The 19,129-nt window shown below is 37.8% G+C and overlaps 1 protein-coding gene across 5 annotated transcripts in view; it reads right to left on the bottom strand.

Moving 5' to 3' along the window:
* Positions 1 to 19,129, bottom strand: part of IFT81 (intraflagellar transport 81) — a 50,595-nt gene that overhangs the window by 19,369 nt on the left and 12,097 nt on the right. For all 5 annotated transcript variants that reach the window (XR_010073208.1, XR_010073209.1, XR_010073210.1 and 2 more), the window contains 4 exons: positions 14,936 to 15,099; positions 12,212 to 12,307; positions 10,077 to 10,223; positions 1,127 to 1,276 (listed from right to left, as the gene is read on the bottom strand). Coding sequence is in view for 2 of the 5 variants with exons in the window: in XM_063351538.1 (XP_063207608.1) it covers positions 1,127 to 1,276; positions 10,077 to 10,223; positions 12,212 to 12,307; positions 14,936 to 15,099 (557 nt within the window). In the remaining 3 variants the exon portion in view is untranslated. The remainder of the gene's footprint in view (positions 1 to 1,126; positions 1,277 to 10,076; positions 10,224 to 12,211; positions 12,308 to 14,935; positions 15,100 to 19,129) is intronic.

Here is a 19,129-nt window from a genome sequence, read left to right as displayed (position 1 = left end):
GCTCCGTAGTTTTACTACAGGGTAGTTTAGAAAAGGTCAGACTTGAACGAGAACGCACTGTTGACCACGTGTAGCCACTTCACAGAAAAACTTCGAGTGCTTTGTCTCTGCTGTTTTCCTGTGAGACAAGGAGTGGACGTGAGTTATCCTGCTGTGAAAAGACACATCCACACACCTTCCTTCTCGCTGAGTAGCAATCACGAGAAAAAGCTCTGAGCCCACTGCTTCAGTGCTTCTTTCTACCCAGGCAGCAGTTCTGGGTTTATTTTTAATTAAACAATGAATGCCGTCTTGAAACAACATGACATCATCCACTGCATCCACGTGTATCTTTCCAAAGCCTACCCCATGTATTTTCACACTTTCAATTTTATTTTAATAAGGCAAATACTTTCATGTTTAAAAATGCAAAATATGTACATATAAAAAAACCAAAGTAAATAAACCTAAAATATTTTAAGAACAAGAATATTGGTATTGGAAGAAAATACAGCAGTAGATTTTTGTGAACTAAAAAGGGAATGTCTTTGCATTTGGGATGCATGCATATTCCTTGGACGCTTACAGCTATGCTTAGCTGAAATCCTTCTCCTGCTGTTCTGGCTTAGAAAAAGCATTCATCCACTTTTAAATTTTTCACTTACTGTGAAACACATTTTCTTCTAAATATTCTGAGGTTAGAATGTTTCCTTCCTGACTGCTCTTTTCTTAAATACTTTTCCTATGTATTTTGCAGCAGTAACTTGAAGCCTACTTGCTGTTGATAATTGTCAGAGCGTATGTGGATACCAAAAACTAATTTAAGTATCCAGCCTTGCTCTAACTGGAGTTAGTGAAGATTTACCATTGACTTTAGAAAGCAGGGTCAAGCCCCTCAGTCTAAAAAGAAACTGCAAAACAGTCGTGACCGCCTGTAAGAAACAGTTGCTGAACAGAAAGTACAGCAGCTTAGCATAGTCGCAGACAAAAATAAATTCTATACCCTAATGACTCTTTTACCAAGGACAGCAGGAGAGCTGAGGGTGATATACATTAGAATCTAACAAAACAACATCCATCTTATTCTACAGCTGTTATCAGGGAAGGAAGGGTGATGGGCCGTGGGAGCAGTAAATGCTTGTATTACCAACTGCTGCTGAATAGCCTCGTGGCGCTGTTTTAGAAGTTCTTCCGTCCTCTGGAGGATACCATACTCAGCTGTAATTTCTGCTATTTCCAGGCGCTTCTTTTTATAAAATGTGTTCTTGCTCCGGAGCTTATTAACATAGTGTTTAAACTGGAATGAGAGAGAACAGAAATATCATTTAACTTAAAGCAAAGAAGGGCCTTATCACAGACTTGCTATAGAAAATGTAATTATCCTGTTTGGACTGCGTATTGAAGATTAAGTGTTTAGAACAGAGGACTGGAATTCAGGATTCCCAGGCTCTATTTATTTTCAGCTCTGCATTTGTTCACTGACTGAGAGCAAGAAAACCAGCTCTATTGCTTTCTGTCCCCGCTCACTCATTTGGGATGTGTGAGATCACCTGGTTTTACTCACCACCATTTGGCAGTTGGAAAAGTAATTACTCTTTGCAAAATGTTCTGAGAATCACGGATAATAAAAAAGTTAATGTAATAGTAGTTTGCACTTGTAACAGAGCACCAGATCAGCCGTGTGTAGCCACAAAGAGCTTTGCAGACAGAGAAACATGATAAGAAAGTGCAGAAAAACTGGAAGAGGGCATGGGAAAAGACTAAAAAAGGCATTTTTTTGAAATGCTAGTTCTCAATAGATAAAATTTGTTGTTCTACTCCCTTGACTCTTGCAGAACTAACTGATATAATTGGACAAGTTTTTAAAAACAGGAAAATAAAAGCAGAGTCCTTGCACAGAAGCAGAGAAATACAATATATATTTCACTCAAAATCTAAAGTACTGGAGAATTTATATTTTTATTAAAGACAAAGCAAAATAATACATATCCTTACAGATCAACAGATTTAGCTAATTTACATACGAATCCACGTGTGCTCAGTTTGTAACATATGAAATATCAGGTGTTGAAACAAACATGTAATATTTTTCCTTGCCTTAATGTTTTCCATCTGTCAAGCAGGCCTAGCTCTTATTCTTATATTTTATGTGAGCTGTGAGGAACACGCCAGTCACAGCTCAAAAATGCATTCAGACCCAGGGATGGAAAGCAAATAAAATCTATTAGAGTAAATGATGTAAGAACAGGCTTCAGGATGTTACTTGAGGAGGAGGGGTTCAGCGTGTGCAGAGCGAGCATAAAGCAGGCAGCCCCAAGGAGAAAACAGGAGCCCCCCTACCAATGATACAAGCTTAAAACTCAAACATAGAAGAACTTGGATTTTGAAATTTACATTAATTTTTCTTTTTTGCAAAATTATGCCTCTCCCTTCTAAAGAATAAATCCAAAAAAACCAATGTGACCACAGCCTAAGAACCCCCAGAGTAACTGTATGTTCTATAAAAAGTGTCCTGGGCAAAATGCCCAAAATGAAATCAACCCTGTTCATCTGCCATCCTGTGCAATATCTAGGCCAAAGCTGCTTCTCTCTTGCTATGCTCCAGAACTATTTTTAAAGCCAAAAGCTATAAACGTTTTTGGTGAAAGAACAAACCCACAAATTACTCAATGTGCTCTATGCAGATTGGACTATGTGTGGCTTTGGAATACCATTTTACATTGTGCATAATACCTAGGACAAGGATAGACAAGGTCACCTAAGCCACAGCACTGCGCGGCGGAGGCAGTTCTCTTACTGTCACACTGTCTTTGTTATATTATTGGCACGCTCAATATAGCATTACCAGAATTAATTCTTTTTCATAGCAAATTCAAGTATGTCCTCTTAGTTAATACAGAAGACTTTTTTTTTTTTATTCCTCAGACAATAACTAGTTTTTTCTGATCCTCAAGAAATTATAAAAGTATAAATACAATCTCTCCAACTAACCAAGGAAAATTTAAGGGAAGCACCGTCACCTGTCTTGATGGAGATATTTCATTTGACCAGTGGAATATAGTAAAGACTGATGTAAAGGATTAAACTTGCTTAATATGTGACCACATACAGCTATCAAATCGGAACGATTTTCTGTCAGTTTATCCCAGGATGAAAAGCAAACTATTATTCTCTTCATTTCTACAGCTACTTTTAAGGTCTTGAAAATAGCTCGAGTGGGAGGTAGAGTATTTGCATATTCAGTATTCAAAGCATAATGTATTTTACAATGGAAGTCAAAGAATCTTGTTGATTAAAGAACTGATTCCACCAATGTTCTATTATTAGTTGATTAGGTTGGGACTACATATAAAAATTTAATCCAAAATGAACTACAAGTTGCTCACAGTGAAAAGTGAAACCTATTCATTTTAGGAGATGGATGTCTATCTTTCGTTGCAACCGCTGGCTTTTTAAAAGCAAACTTAACCTTTCACACCGCTTTTATTGCGGCAAACAAGGTAAGACAAGATAGAAACAACAGCAGCAAAATTATAACATCTGTAGAAAATCAATCAATAGTTTGGCAGAATTTTCACAAGACTTCCATCTACTTGGAGATCAAAAGACTCCAAACGCAGTAGAGATGAGCTCCTCAAAATCTCACTAACTGGAGCCTTCCTCAGATCCAGGGCCAAATTCAGATCTGGATTTACTAGATTTGACTCCACTTAAATCAGCAGCTAGTAGGGATCTTATGGCAAAATTAGGTTTCTTCAGCCTAAAAGCTGAGAATCATTCCATAGGTTTCTAAAAATTATAAATAAGCTTCTTGCAAAATCCAGTGCTTTCATTTGCATAAGCATTACTTCTCAAGCTTCATACATCTCATGCTCCCATCTATATGTAGATGAAAAATCAAGCCCTTAAAATGCTATAAAAAAATTGTATGTTACTGCGGTAAAAGGTCTTTTAAATAATTTAAATAGTTCGCAAAAGAACAACATTGTCTAGCCATATCACTTTAAAGTCAACCAACCAAAAGGAATCTGTTTCTGAGCGGCAGCATTTTCCCATAGACCAGGTCAACTGCTCCCTGCGCAGAAACGCAGCAGGCTCAACCTACAGAATTCCCAGGGATCCGTCAGTGCCGCAGTGATGTACCATTCATGGCCATGTCCCCTAGTAAGCTTTTCTTTCTCAAGCAACTTAACACAAATAGTTATTTAAGCTTCAAAGATTAAATGACTGGACACGAACCAAATGCTGGCACTGAGTTAGCAGCTAAAGTAAACAAGCCTGGAGACCCACGCTTGCTAGCCCAGCCACAGCCCCCTGAGATACAAAAACTATCCAAATGAAAGCAAGGAAAGATTATGCTTTTTCACTTGGCTATTTTTACGGGTGACCGTAATGTAACAAGCATGGAATCTAGATTATGAAATAGAGTGAATGAAAGCAGCACTTTGATCTCTCATTTAATGTCCTGCAGCGTGCAGGTACCTAGCATCCCTGGGCAGATTTCCTGCATTATGTTCCATTTTTATTGAAAGAATCCAGCTATGCTAGTCCTTTATGCTTCTCCATTTATTACAGTCTGAAAGAGATTGCTATCATTAGACTAAGTCTTACCACACTTTTGTGCAGTACGTAAGTATTATGGCAATTCTAAATACAACAAAAATCCAGTCACGGCTATTAAAATGGCTTCTCCAGGACCACACGGAGTCTTGCAGGTTACCCCCCTCCAGGAAAGAACACGAGTGTGTTGTCCACATGCTTCAGTGCATTGCCGAATTGGGATCAAAACCCAGCTCCTCTAATGCTTAGTCTTATGCTTTCCCTATCAGCCCATCATTTCGTCTCCTTAAAACTAACATTTGCCCCATGATAAATTTGCACAATGTTCTTATTCCAAGATTATCATTAAAGGAGAAAATGGATAAGCTTGTTTTCAGAAAAGAGCAAGTCCCATATTAATGCCTCGCTTTTGAGTCAAATCTTTAAAAATAGCATTTTCTGGATTACGGTATCAATTTGATTGTGTTATAGTAATCCAAATATTCTTCATACAAAAGTACTACAGAAAATAAACTATTCATTGTAAAAAAAGTATTTTTTTCCAAAATGCATAAAATAGTTTTGTCAATAAAATTATTTGCATAAGCACAATAATTACAGAAATTAGCTGACTCTCTATTTTTATTAAGAATTGAGGAACAGATGTTTCAACTTTCTAACTAGACCAATTAACAGGATACAGACTGTCCAAAGTATTAAAATTCAGTTAGGAAAAGTTCCTGATCATGACAGATTTTCAGTATTTTTTCCTAAGAGGCTCTAAATTTAAGCTAGTACAGCCACTGTTGGGTACAGTTAATAACTCATACAAAGAAGGACAAACTTCTAAAAGATACGAGCAGTATTACCTCAATCTATTAAAATGAAAGTATCCTACAGCCTGCTCGTTGGGCAGATCAATCAGGAAAATTCTTCATTAGCATTAAGTAGGATATCTCTTCTAGGAGTGCTTGCTGCTGGTCAGGAAAGAAGGATTAAAGCAGCCATTACTAATAATTTGGATCCATCAGAATATTTATAATAAAAACCCATTTTCAGTTATCACTGAAAATGCACAGATCAATAAAGTGGATGATTTATTCATGCCAGTGGGTGCTGAAAGAGCATTCAATTCAGTTCAGATTTGTCTGAATCACTGCATACATTTGTCTTAAATGATGGTTAACTTCTTACAGCAAAAAGCTTCTGGCTTCTGTAAGAATCCTACGGATTTGCCACTTCTGTTCTCACAACTTGACTACCAACTACTCTCCTATTTTCACGCGTAAGGAGCCTTTGACAGACAGGAATATAACTGTACCTAGAACCTGAGCGAAGAGTTAAGAGAAAGATAGCAAACTGAGAGGATAATGCATCCTGGGTCCTGGCTTAAACCATTTAATGTTCAAATTGTGAGCTCCTTTATAGCTACTCTCTCAAAACTCCATCCACCTAGTTTGGAGTTACGTAACTTTTTCTGGTGGATTCAGACGGACCGCAAAGTTTTAGAGGAAAAGTGACAAGATCTATGGTCCAAGACTGACTGTTTGCTCTGTTTGCAAATTGAAATATTTTTTATATTGTTTTACAAGGGGGTAGGTAGGCATGGATGAGCATTTGTACGAAAAAAATTAAACTCCTTATGTAAATGAACATGCAAACTTCACATATCTGTTAACAAACTGATAGGACTTTTTATGCCATGTTCTCAAAAACGTATTCATTTCAAGTACTGTAGCTAAGCACAGCTACGATGCTATTCTATTCTGATACCCTGGGAAAGGCTAGGGTCTTGGGGCCCTGCGCTGAACTCTGGAAAGTACAATGTGTTGTGTAAAGAGCTAAAAATATCACAGCTTTACCTAGGATCACTTGTAATTGAACCATCTAGCCTTCTAAGTGTCAACATTTGATTCCCTAATTTTCAGGATCTGACAGCTGCAGCTAGGAGCCTGCCAACTTTGCCCCATGCTCATTGTACTTTGTTTGAAGTACTTAAAAAGATTTCATAATCCCTGAAGCAGACAATTTATTCCTACCTTTTTATGCTTGATGTAAATGAATTGGTTGTTCCTTGCTGTTTCTCCTAAGCTGTATCTAGCCGTACAACCTCTCCAACCAACTGGAATGTCGTAACATTCCTTTTTATGATTAGAGAAGAAAGCAAAACACTAGCACCTAAAAACATAAGCCAGGATTGACCTTTCGCTGAATGAAGTGCTAAGAAGACCTCAACTGGGGATCCAAATACTGGTACGGGAGCACAAGCTAGAAAGGCATTGATTCTTCGATTGCCAGGTCTTGTGAGTGCCATGATATAGGAGGATACAGCAAAGCGAGACAGAGATGAGAAATACTGGCTATAGGAGAAAAATAATTCGTCGATTTAACTGTAATATTTAGATAGGTTAAGTGTGGCAGGATTAAAAGCCCATTTTAAATGTAAGACAGTAAAACTATTTGTTAAAAACGTCTCTTCCGTTCTGAAAATGGAGGAACTAAATGTAAAATGTGTGTGACTGCAATAAGAAGGCATAAGGAAGCTCTTGGTTGTCAGAGAGTGCAAAGTGAAGGTTGAATGTACAACCTCCGTCTGTCCCCACTGAACACACGTATCGCGCCAGTGACTCACCGCTACATTAATCGAGATTTCCTTTGGTATTGGCTCAATGCTGGAGTAACAGAGCACGGAACCAGAAAATACAAATTTAAAAGCATAACATATCAGAAACAAATCTATCGGAAAAGGCTGTCTGCTGAGTGATGAACCAAGACTTTTACTGATGAAAGACAACCTGTTCACTTCACTTGCTTCATCACCTCTTCCCTGCCAACTTACTTGTCTCATCTATCAGTCCTGGCTTCTCACAGCCTAGACTCTGAAGCAGGACTGTTTCTATAATATGCGTTTGCCATGTACTTTAAGGAGATATGAAGACTACAGTACCAAGGTCCTACGCTACATTTTTGGCGGCAGACGTTTACAAAAGAATTAAATATCACTATCTCCATTTTCCAGATGAGGAATCTGTGGCCTTTGAAAAAGAAGCAATCAGAATAATCAAGAATTCAAATCCTTTCCTAGTTTTTAGCCGTAGAAAACACTTTTTACTTCTTTTCACTGGTGCCCATGAGTACCACTGCAGTACACCTAATGAAGTAATAACCAAGAACAGGACGTGGACTGTATAACACTGGCTTCCTTGGGCCAATGCAAAGAAAATATTTTACACAACAGGAAATGCTTCTTACGGAAAGACAAACACTTCTTATTTTAAGCTGATGGTTTTGTCCAAATTGCTCAGTCATTTATTCTTCACTCCTCAAAATGAAGACTTGAAAAGATATAAAAGGCAAAAGCAGAACATGACTGAACAAAAGGAACGCAGGTTATGTTCAAAACAGGTCTTATCTTTTTGCTGTCTTGAGCCTCTTCCTTGTGTCAGACAACTAACTTTAATTTTTCATTATTAAGCCTCTTACGAGGTTCCTCCTTTCGAGGTTTCCCTCCTACCCTGTTCTCCTTGAATTTCTGTGGATGAGAGTATGTTGTCCCCCTCAAGAACAGGCACAACATGAATTATTTCTTACCTTACAGTGCATTTGCAGATAATGTAAAACATATGTTGCTGTCTTGGTAATGCATTCTTGTTGATTAATTAAACGCTTCTTTCCCATCACATGTCATGAAACACAGATTATCTGTTCTCTGTTTTTATTTTTACTTAAAAAGTTGTCAAAGACTCTAGCAACATGCCCACTGGGGCTGGAAAGCCTTGTAGTGGAGAGAAATCTAATGCAGTAGTCTTCTTATTGTTGCTGCCTATGGAAGACCTATGGAATGTGCACAGTACGTCATAGTAAGAGAAATCAACATCTTAATTATTCAAAGTCTCTGTGGCATTGCTTCCACCTGCGTAGTTTTCATCTTGGCTTACAGAAGAGGAGAGGGGCAAGAAGGCACAAGTGAAATATGCATGGATTCCGTGTGACACAGGAAGCCTTTATGCATGAGTGTACACATACATGTTTCCATACTTCCTTTACTCTTTAAGACTCCTTTAAAAGAAAACCGATTTTTGTGGAGCAGGCATGTCCTATGGGATCAGGAAGGGAGTTCCTTCTACAAAGGGCGTTGCCTGCATTGAGTAGTATGTAAAAAAAGCACAGAAACAGACAAAGAAAAAGAAAGCAAAGAGCGTTACTCTTGATAAATGACGGCAGTGCAAATGAAGACAATATGCAAGGGAATGAAAAGATATATTAAGTCAGAGAATGACGCAGCCTGTAAGCACACTTAGCAAGCTTTTCCCAAATTGAGAAAAATTCTCTTAAGAAAAGTCAATGCATTTTGCTGACAAAACACTACCCAGCTGCAGCAGCCTTATTCTTTGCAAACTTTTGAAGAAGAAAAGGCTGCTTTGATAAGTACAGCTTCAAAGGTAACTTCGCCTGAGCTATGCTGATTGTGCTAGGCAAAGTCCGTATTGCAGTTAAACTTCAGGAAGGCCTGGGAAAGATTTTTTCAAGTAAAAACTTTTATAGGTAATAAATACAGCAGAACTAACTGCATTTCTGATAATTGCTGGTATCATACTTTATGATCATATATCATATACAGAATGGATGTTAACGTAGATTTTTATTATACGTCAAATAATAAAATTAATCTACATGACTTATCACTCGAACACCAAATCCCTTCATTAGTCTGGTTGACTTTTATAGTTAGTTATTTACCATCATACCATTGTGGTGATATTGATGTTATTTTGACTCAGAGTCTGGAATGTTAAGTCCTCATATACATTGCAATCTATTAGGTGCAATGTGAATAACTGAAATTAATAATTTGAAAATAGCTACAAACAGCCTGGAGAAGAAGAGACTCCAGGGGGACCTTATAGTGGCCTTCCAGTACTTAAAGGGGGGCCTACAGGAAAGACGGGAGGTTTATCAGGGAGCGTAGTGATAGGACAAAAGGTAACGGTTTTAAACTGAAAGAGGGGAGATTTAGATTAGATTTCAGGAAGAAATTCTTTGCTGTGAGGGCGGTGAGCCCCTGGCCCAGGCTGCCCAGAGAAGCTGTGGCTGCCCCATCCCTGGAGGGGTTCAAGGCCAGGTTGGACGGGGCTTGGAGCAACCTGGGCTGGTGGGAGGTGTCCCTGCCCAGGGCAGGGGGTGGCACTGGGTGGGCTTTAAGGTCCCTTCCAACCCAAACCATTCTATCATACAAACCAAGCACTGATGCAGTATAAATATTGGAAAGCATTTGAAAGCACTGGACACCATTGTACTATCTGCACATTAAAAAAGAACAAAAGTCTTTAAATATGTTAACTTTGGACTTTGATGTCGAAAAATGCGCATAAAAAAAAGTGAGGCCAATCTGTTGCAATGCTAACACCATGTAGTTTGACAACATACTATAAAAATGGATAAGATACTGTAGAAGCAGTTAATGTAAATGTAAAGTTAAAAGGAAATTGCAAGTTAACAAAAATTGATCCATCTCTTACAAATTTCCTCTTCCTTATATCCACTCTCATGTTGCATACCTCATCCCCTTTCAGAACTTCAGAGCCTTCTAACTCATGGGCCTGACTGGTCTTCTGTAGCATCTGCCTTTCAGTGCTGGACATCTCTTCCTTAGCAGCCTGAAGTTCTTCTGCCTTGGCTTCCTTTTTCCGGGAAATTATAGATGCCTGCATGATCATTAAAAATGCATATGGACAAGTAAAGTAAAAATTGCCTTGTTTAATCATTAGTCAAATGTAATCCATTAAATTTCAGGTATTGCACCACTGAAACCACATTTTAACTGTCAAACTGATTTTCATTAAGAAATGTGAGCATGTCTAACTGCAAATCAAAAAGCATCGATTATGCATTATATACAGTGGGTTAAACCACAACTTCATTGAAGTTGATTGCAGACTCCCAACTTCCTTCAGTAAAGCCGAGAATTCAAACATACCCTTGTTTCCCAGATTCATGTTGATATCTTTTACATTTTAGATTTCTATTTCTTCACCTCATTTTTTCATTTTCATTGAAGAAAAAAGGTAGGCATTTTAGCTGCTCCATTTCTTCTACTTAGTCCCTTTTTGTGCATATGTGAGATACACCAACATGGCTAAACTGGAAAGTTATCCAAGATTTCACAAATGTCATAATACAGATTTTTATAACTGCAACCTACTCCAACCTACAGAAATATGTTATACTAACAGCAGAACCAAGCCGCTAAATTTTGGCAAATAGCTAGAAGACGATGAATAAAGCAATACAGTACAGAAATAGTGTAGGTTACAGATTATTATTTTTTGAGTCTAGAAGGTAAAGCATTTAAAAAATAATATTTTATACGAGGCAGAATATTTAAGAGTACCTAACATTTGACCAGAAGCTAACAGATTTGGGAGCATAAGTATGCATTAGTTCAGGAAAAAAAAAGTGTTCTTATCTTGCCAAAGTATACTATTTAAAAATATTTTAAAATAACACAACACATTAATTTAGATGCATGAGCATGAGGCATGGTCGGGTTTTTCATATGAAAGGAAAAACGTAAGAAAAAATGAAGCAAAATACAAACTGACTAGGTTAAAAGGACCAGCTTTACTTCTAAAAATATATCTAACAGAATTCTGCTGGGGTAGTAGCTCAGCTCTTCCCTTCATGAGATATCTGCAGTGCCAAATTGTGGTACAATATATATGATTATTTTGTGAAACAGAAGCCAGTCCCTAGCAGAATAAAGCAAAGACCACCACATGCTTTCAACTCACAGCAGCAACCTGAATTCCTGGAGTGGTTCCTCCACTGAACATAATTATATCACAAGCCAGTTGGTCTTTGGTACCAGCACATTATGTAGCAAGCTTTTCATCTGGGAAGAAGAGCATCTCTTACAAAACAAAATGGCGTGTTTCATATTGCGTATGTGACTGAACCGCAGTATACATTTTATCACAGTTTTTTCCCTCCTATTGATACATTTTACTTAAGCCTTTTTATTTAAGCCGTCACCATAAGCATCATCGTGAAAATCTGTAATAAAATTAGCAGCTGTACAGGTTGCCTGGAAAAGAAATCCCTCATATTTCTGTGTAAGCTCCGATTATCTTGGAGTTCATAAATCCTTTTTATAACTTGTAAATTTACTAAGACTAGACCAGACAGCCTATTTTCTGGAAAGATTATTTCATAGCCTCAGGATGAAATAAAAAAATAATCAAAGAATACCTTCTTAGTAGATGCAACGGGAAAAATAGCATGTGGTCAAACACAAGCAAGGGATATAACTGAAAGCAAGCTTTGCATCTAGGTCTGACTGCAGCAGCCAGCCCACATGCTGCCTTTTAAGAATCTGTCCACAGCTGGAGCTTTACCAAAATAGCTGCTCCAAAATGATCCTTCCAGAATCACTGTGATACAGCTGAAGGGCAACACCTAACAGCTTAAGGACCGCAATCAATTCAAACTCACTAACAGGGCTGAAAGCAATTGTTTGCCTCAGCCCTAAACATACATATGTTCAACAGCTATTTATTTTCTTTCTGTTCTCCATTATTATGTATTTCTATTGATTTATACTAAATAAATTAAAGAAAAAAATCAGTATGTAACACCATCAGTGACTGAAATTGCTCTACTGCTTCTGCTTAAAAAATGTTTTGTTCCTTCTTACCTGTTGGCGATACATGGAAAATTTACTATCAATTGGCTCATACTTCATCATTCTTTTCTCAATAAGCTGATTCATTTGTGCATTTACTTCATTTATCTGCAAGACAGAGTAGAAAACTAAGGAAATGGAGCTTTATCTCTTTGTCTTCTCCAGCAATTAAATGCTTTGCAAACCAGGTTTACAATCCAGCTAGTTCCCTTTTTAAAAACAGAGAAACAAGCCCAAAAAACTCAATGAGTCATTAAGTATTGGCCCGGAAGAGGCTGTTTTTGGATTTCCAGTTCTGTGCCTTTATGATAAGGCAGAAATATGACGTTGGCCCTGAAAATGAAGTAAACCGATGTACATGGAGGGGAAAATGCATGTGAATTGGTATGGGTGGAAAAAAGACTGATGTTGTCACATACTATGTGAAAAATGTAATTTTATCACGATTAACCAAAATTCCTTTTCACTCAACCATTTATCAGAAATTTAAAGGGGAGTAAATAAATACTAGGTGATATCCAATTTCATCCATACTTTGCAGAGTCACAGGCCATCGTATTCCACCTCTATGGTACCTTCTTTCTACTGCTGCAAAATGCACCTGTTTGTCCATAGTCTCAAATTGTTGATCTTCATTCCAGCTGAAGCTATAGAGCCGACTGCATCTGGGAACTCATACACAGCTACACCAGTGCACTGACTGCAGCTTTTCCAGTCCTGGCTTAACGTTACAGTCGGACTCTCATCAGCCGTGGAAACCACAGCCCTAGCAACCTTCCTTTGATTCTCTGCTAACCAGATGAGTGCTGATAAGGAAGCAGGGTAAATACGTGCTGAAATCCAATGAAGTCAAAACGTAACGCAGGTACAGTGCTGGGCATTACTCTAACATTTCTATGAGCAATATCTGTGTACTTTGAAAGCTAAGTATTTCGAATAAAGTGCTCAATAGGACTAATAATACGCCAACACCCAGGGAAAAAAAAAAATCTCCTGTAAATTCTATTCTTTCACAAAACTAGAACAGGCCTGAATTTGAAGACAGCATTTATTCACTTCTGTGAATAAATTCCTGGTTTATGTACTATAAAATGCATGACATAGCATGCTTGGTGCAATTCAGCTCCTTTTTAAGACACTGAGATGACAGAAGGCTGACTTTAACAGCCAAGTATATGACATGTTTTTATTATCTACTAAGAGGATCATACTTCCAAAATATAACAAATTAAACAGTTACCTTATGGAGAAAGAAAAAAACCCAACCTTTTTAAAATATTGCCCAAAACCCAACAATACTCTTCGAAAAGAAAGGTGCAAAACAGGGCTTCAACTATGCCTAAAAGAAATAACTGCAACCACAAATATTGCCTTGATTAGAAGAAATAAACTAGGAGCTGAATGACAGAGCTAGTTGAATATTTCAGACCTCATCTACCGTTTAATAGTGCTGTCATCCTTGAAAGTGTAACAATTGGGATCCAAAATGGCATTGGGCTGTTACTGATTGACGTTTACAATAATTAACCCTAACCTTAAAATAGAACGTATTGTTGATGACACTTGACCGCTGATTCTCATCTGATCTAAAAAACCTGTGGGCATTTCTTTGTTACAGGAGTTTGGCGTGTACTAGGCGTGAATGCCGAGGCTACTCTCACGTTGATGTACCTGCTGAAATTCTTGCTGCTTCAAGACCCAAGCTGGCAGCCCTCAGGCCGATGGGTAAATCATTCTCTGATCTATTACAAATACTCTGTTGCCTTGTTATCTTTCACGGCAAAGCCAGAGCTGGAGATCCTGGGAATATTAAAAACCAACTGATAAAGGAAGATGACATTTAGAGTGAAGAGTGTACCTAGTAGTATGTAGGACTGGTCTTCCTACCCTAGCTAACGCTGCTGTAAATTTTCATTATCATCAAGAGAAATACTAATAATTAGTATTCCTCTAAATTCTTCCAGAGCATAATATTACATATTTAATCTTTCACTTAGGATTATGCATATATGAAAACTTCATTGAGTGAAATATAGAAATGTACTTCCGCGGCAACAAATCCCTCTACGCATTTTGGATATATAATACAAATAAGGATTTTTGCTCATTCTAACACCATTTGCTTTTAACTTCTCAAAAAAATCTGGAAAGGTCAATCAAGTATTTGATCCCCAAATTTCCTTTGGTCTTACCAACTAAAATAAACAATACAGACCTATTCCAAACACTAAGGAGGTCTCAGCCATTGCACGTGGATTAAGAAGTAATATTGCTGAAGATGTGTCCCTCAGAGATTGCTGTTCATCACCCCATAAACACTCTCTCTGTGTTGGTATAAACTCCCTTGATGTCAGTGAGAGTTTAAAACAAGTGAAAACTGAAGAGAAGAAAAATCAAACCTTTAAGTGCTAAATTAACATCTCTGCTCATACCATAGCAAACTGCTAACACAATTTTATAAACAGCATTTAAGGACAGCATTGGGTTTGGAGGTTGGTTGGCGGTGTGTGTGTTTGATTGGTTTTGTTTGTATTGTGTTTGTTGGTTTTTTTAAACTTCTCTGAGGGTTTGCATTTAGTGATTAACACATCTCTCTTCTTTTACAACTGAATGCATGTTTCTTTGGGAACGAAACATTTTCTCACGGATATGAAGTAGACATAAGAAAAGTGCAGTGTACAAGAACCTTAGACTATGCTACAGGACACAAATTAAGCGTGATCTTGGTGAACGTACCTTGATTTCAAGTACATTGAGATCAGATTGACTCATAGCTGGCTCCGCAACCACTTTTTGTAAGAAATATGCTGAATTCTTCTTACTTTCAAGCTCTCTAGGTAATTTTTCAGTAACCAGGTATGAATTGAAATTTATCTCCTCTTCTAGTTTCTTCATTAAACCTTAAAAACAACTTAAATCAGTGTGTGTCTATAAAAGCAATGTAGCGGATAATTAAGTTTGATTTCACCAACACATTTAAGTACTTAATAGCAGATTAAAATAACAACAGCATAACATTTGAGTCTTCAAACAGGTAGTTACTTGATTTAGATTTTTAATCTGGATGTTAAACAATATGTATTACTATCCATCTGTATCTCTAACATATAACTATTAAGTCCTTGAAAGATTCTTTTCATTGATAAACAAGTAAAACCCTTCTTACATGAAACTCGAGCTGAATCAGGCACAAAATTCAACATGCAGCATTGATCTCGAAAGTCATTAACCCTATGTGTATCTTACACACACCAAGACACTGGATTCTAGGTCACTTTTTGTTGTTATTGTTGTGAATTACATTCTTTTTAAGTTTTAAAAGTTGAGGGCTAGACTTTCGTGCCTATGTGCACGCAAGGTGAGAGGCAAAGCACGTCAGAGCGTTTTCGAAGCTTGTTATCCCTTGGAACTTGCTTGACTGGAGCAGAAGAGCCAGCATCCTGAAGCTGGTTCTACTGACAGATCGCATGGGTCATTGTTTCATGTGAATTACTTCATCTACACACAGAAATTATCTCAGGGTGAATCCTTTATCTGGACAAAGATCTTAATTTGGCCTAGCTCATGTATAGATTTGTTATATCCTTGCAAATGCCGCCTTAAAATAAAACTTTGTTGCAGTCTGGCATCTAAAAAGGCCTTGATATGAGCAGAATCGAATGTATGTCTACTTTAAGGGTCTTTTACATTGCTGGAACGCTTATAAATTGCATCCCTGTAAATAGCAAACTATTTTTTCTTGTAAGAACAAACACTTAATCTCAGGACAGTATATAGACTGAGAATGCTGAAAATAATAACAAAACAGAAAAAACAAGAAGGTATTCCTGAGTAATGACAAAAATTCTGTTGAGAAAAGCAACCTCATTTATGAGTTTTGCTCCTTGCCTAAGTTTGTGCCTGATGGACACTGCATGTTACCATGCTTATGATGACTTGGCTCTTGCTCGGGAGAGTAATTTAGCCTCCTTAACAGATAATTTATAAATAAACACAGGTACATGCAGATAAGAACAATACACAGCTAGAAAAATGTGACAGAATAAAATAAAGGATCTTTTTAAATTACTTTATACAGTCTTCTGCTGACAACAGGCAGTTTAGTGCAATTACTCCTCCGAGACACCTGTGCCAAGGAACACAGTAAGATTTGGAAGTTATATGTCAGATGAGTGTGGGAATAGGTATTTCAGAATATTTTTCATGATCTAGATGACTAAAAGGCAAGTATCCTAGGTACTTTTTAAAGCTACTTGCTAGAGCTGAGGGTTTTTTTGGGAAGAGTTTCTCTCCATATTTGGGAGAATATGGAATTGCCATAAAATGCCACGAAAAGCAAGGAATTCGGTCTCTTTCATATACTGCACAAGAAGAGAAAAGCTTGAGTACAGAGATAATAATAGTACAGCTGATGCTGCTGAAAGAGAGGTGCAAAACGATGTAGGGAAAAGCAGAGGGTTTGGTTCTCAGGCTAAAAAGCCTGCTGACCGCATCGCTGACTGACCAAAAAGGTCAGAACAAAGTGAAATACAAGCCCAGGAAAAGGGGGCCCCGCCGTTCTGCTGCTGTTTACCTCTAGAAACACTGTACTGATAGATCCTCCTCACCCTCTGCTCCCAGCTCAGACTAAAAGGAAAGCTACTTGGTTCAGCTGCCAGAGAGGAAATAAGCCACTAGTTCCTGAGAAAGCCTCAAGAACTAGAAGAAAGAAAACAGCCCCTAGGGAAAGCAGGCTTGCTAACAAAGTCAAGTCAACACAAACTAAAAATGAGCGGGAATTCCTCTTTTCCAGCAGTTTAGTTTGTTGATTTCTGTGTTTATGAAAAGCCACACTCCCACACCATCTTTTCCCCTTCATGGAAAGGTCATTTATCTTGAGCAAAACAAAGAGCATCAACGTGGTTTCAGAACAGTAAGCGGAGTTACTCTATGTATGCCGTAGCCATTATGTACTTGGCACGACAGCTATACCCTGAGGAACACACTTGGACTTACTGAGAGAGAATTCCTACTTCTTTCTTCCAGAAGAACTCAATTCCAGTCTTCCTCAGCCCACGACGGGGCTGGGCAGGAGGGACCACATTTTAACGTCTCACTAGAAATCTACCACCTCTGCAAATGCAGCACAGCTTCCCACGTACACTGTGAGCTGAATTATCACCTCAGAACTGACTAGGAACGCATCTCCCAATCTGATATTTATAACCAAGATATTTCATGTGGAAATCAAAGTGATATCAATTAAATTATTCTGATATTAAATATTAATATTTTTATTTCATCAAACTAATTTCTTGTTTTCCTCTTAGTAGCAAAAAAACCCCTGCATATATAGCCTATACTTTATTTCTTGTACAATTCCAGTTTTCTTATAAAAACATACATGCCTAAATATTTACTGTAGATATGACACTAAATTCAGGAAATAACGATGCCTAAAGAATTGCTTTCATAAGAGCAGGGACCTACTGACTTCACAGGGTATAACCTTGATGACTATCTAGATTTATTTCTCAGATAACCTGAGAGCTATTACCAACTTCTTTTCAACACCGACTGTTTCTGCATCACGCTTACTCTTGATGGTGCAACCAGCAATGAAGCGAGTTAAAACGACATCTCCATGGGGAAAGACATGATGATGTCAACATCCCTCATGACTAACACAGTTTCTTTCCTAAGATACTTTGGATATATTTTTCCTCCTATATGATTCAACATATGGAGAAGTAACCACCTAAGAACTATTTCTGCTGCTTAACAGAACCTTAAAAAACAAAACAGAGGGCAGCTCCTGGGTTTTTTTTGTTGTTTTTTTTTTTTCAGGGAAAAACTTTCTTTTTTCAAATTCCCAGGCTAGAGGAAAGAAAAGCAAGCATACTTTAAATCTTTCCATTACACACATAAATTCTGTTTTTAATGTTTTAGCATTGACTTATGGTTACAAAATCTACATACGTAAGCTGCACAGAAAGTCTGGCTCTGTGCCCTAAGGTTATTTTAGCAAGGTTCTGCCAACCACGTATTTACACGTGGAGAGCTATTAACAGCAACTCCTCATGTTTTCCACTCAATTTTTTTTTATTATTATTATTACAAAGGGAGGGATGGGAGAAAGAGTTTCTTAGTGCTTGCTCGGTCATGTAGGGAAGAGGCAAGTTTCTCTCATAATTCTGCTAATGGATCTAAAACTTGATTCACTTTGCACTCAGATTCCTACTTTTCCCTCTACAGGCTACCAATTGTGCATCCTACGCCAAAACCATTTGCAACAATAACTGGTTTTTTTTCAAAGAGGTGGAGGGGGAAGAAAGCGGATCATTCTTAAACACTTTGCTTAATATCACCTAGGAAAAGGCAGGTGTAGAACAGACTTCCACATGGCATTCACTTACATCCAAACCTTCGCTTCCCTTTCTGCAATCACCCTCAACAACAGAGTACTGAAATTATTTCATCCACAGCTTCCAGTGATATCACTCCCAATTTCCCTGTATTAAACAGCGGGCTGGGACATGCAAACACTGACAGATTATGATCAAATCATCCTTTTGGTATCTCCTTGAAAAACTAAAAAGCTTCCTGAAGTTGCCATCGGAAGTCATGCTTTCCATGTTTATAATTGTTATTGATGCTCTTTACGATCTCTCTGACCTTTCAAGATTCTTGAATTCTGGTCAATGGACACAGTGTTGCAGTGATGGACAGATCAGAGATAAAAAGAGAGGTAACATAACTCTCCTATTCCATTTTCTTCCATAAATAAATGCATGGATAACATCAAATCTTTGACACTGGGAGATCCCGTTCTACCATTTTTACACTATGACCCACAAGTCCTTTTCAGAGTCACTTGTTAGGAGAGAGTCCCACATGCTCTAACTACATTGCATATACGTTATTCCTAAAGGAATACTGTGGCATTTGCCT

This window comes from Chroicocephalus ridibundus, chromosome 13, assembly GCF_963924245.1.
Source record: "Chroicocephalus ridibundus chromosome 13, bChrRid1.1, whole genome shotgun sequence".
NCBI lineage: Eukaryota > Metazoa > Chordata > Aves > Charadriiformes > Laridae > Chroicocephalus > Chroicocephalus ridibundus.
Note: the sequence above shows the minus strand (reverse complement) of the source record. Positions and strands in the feature narration are given on the sequence as shown.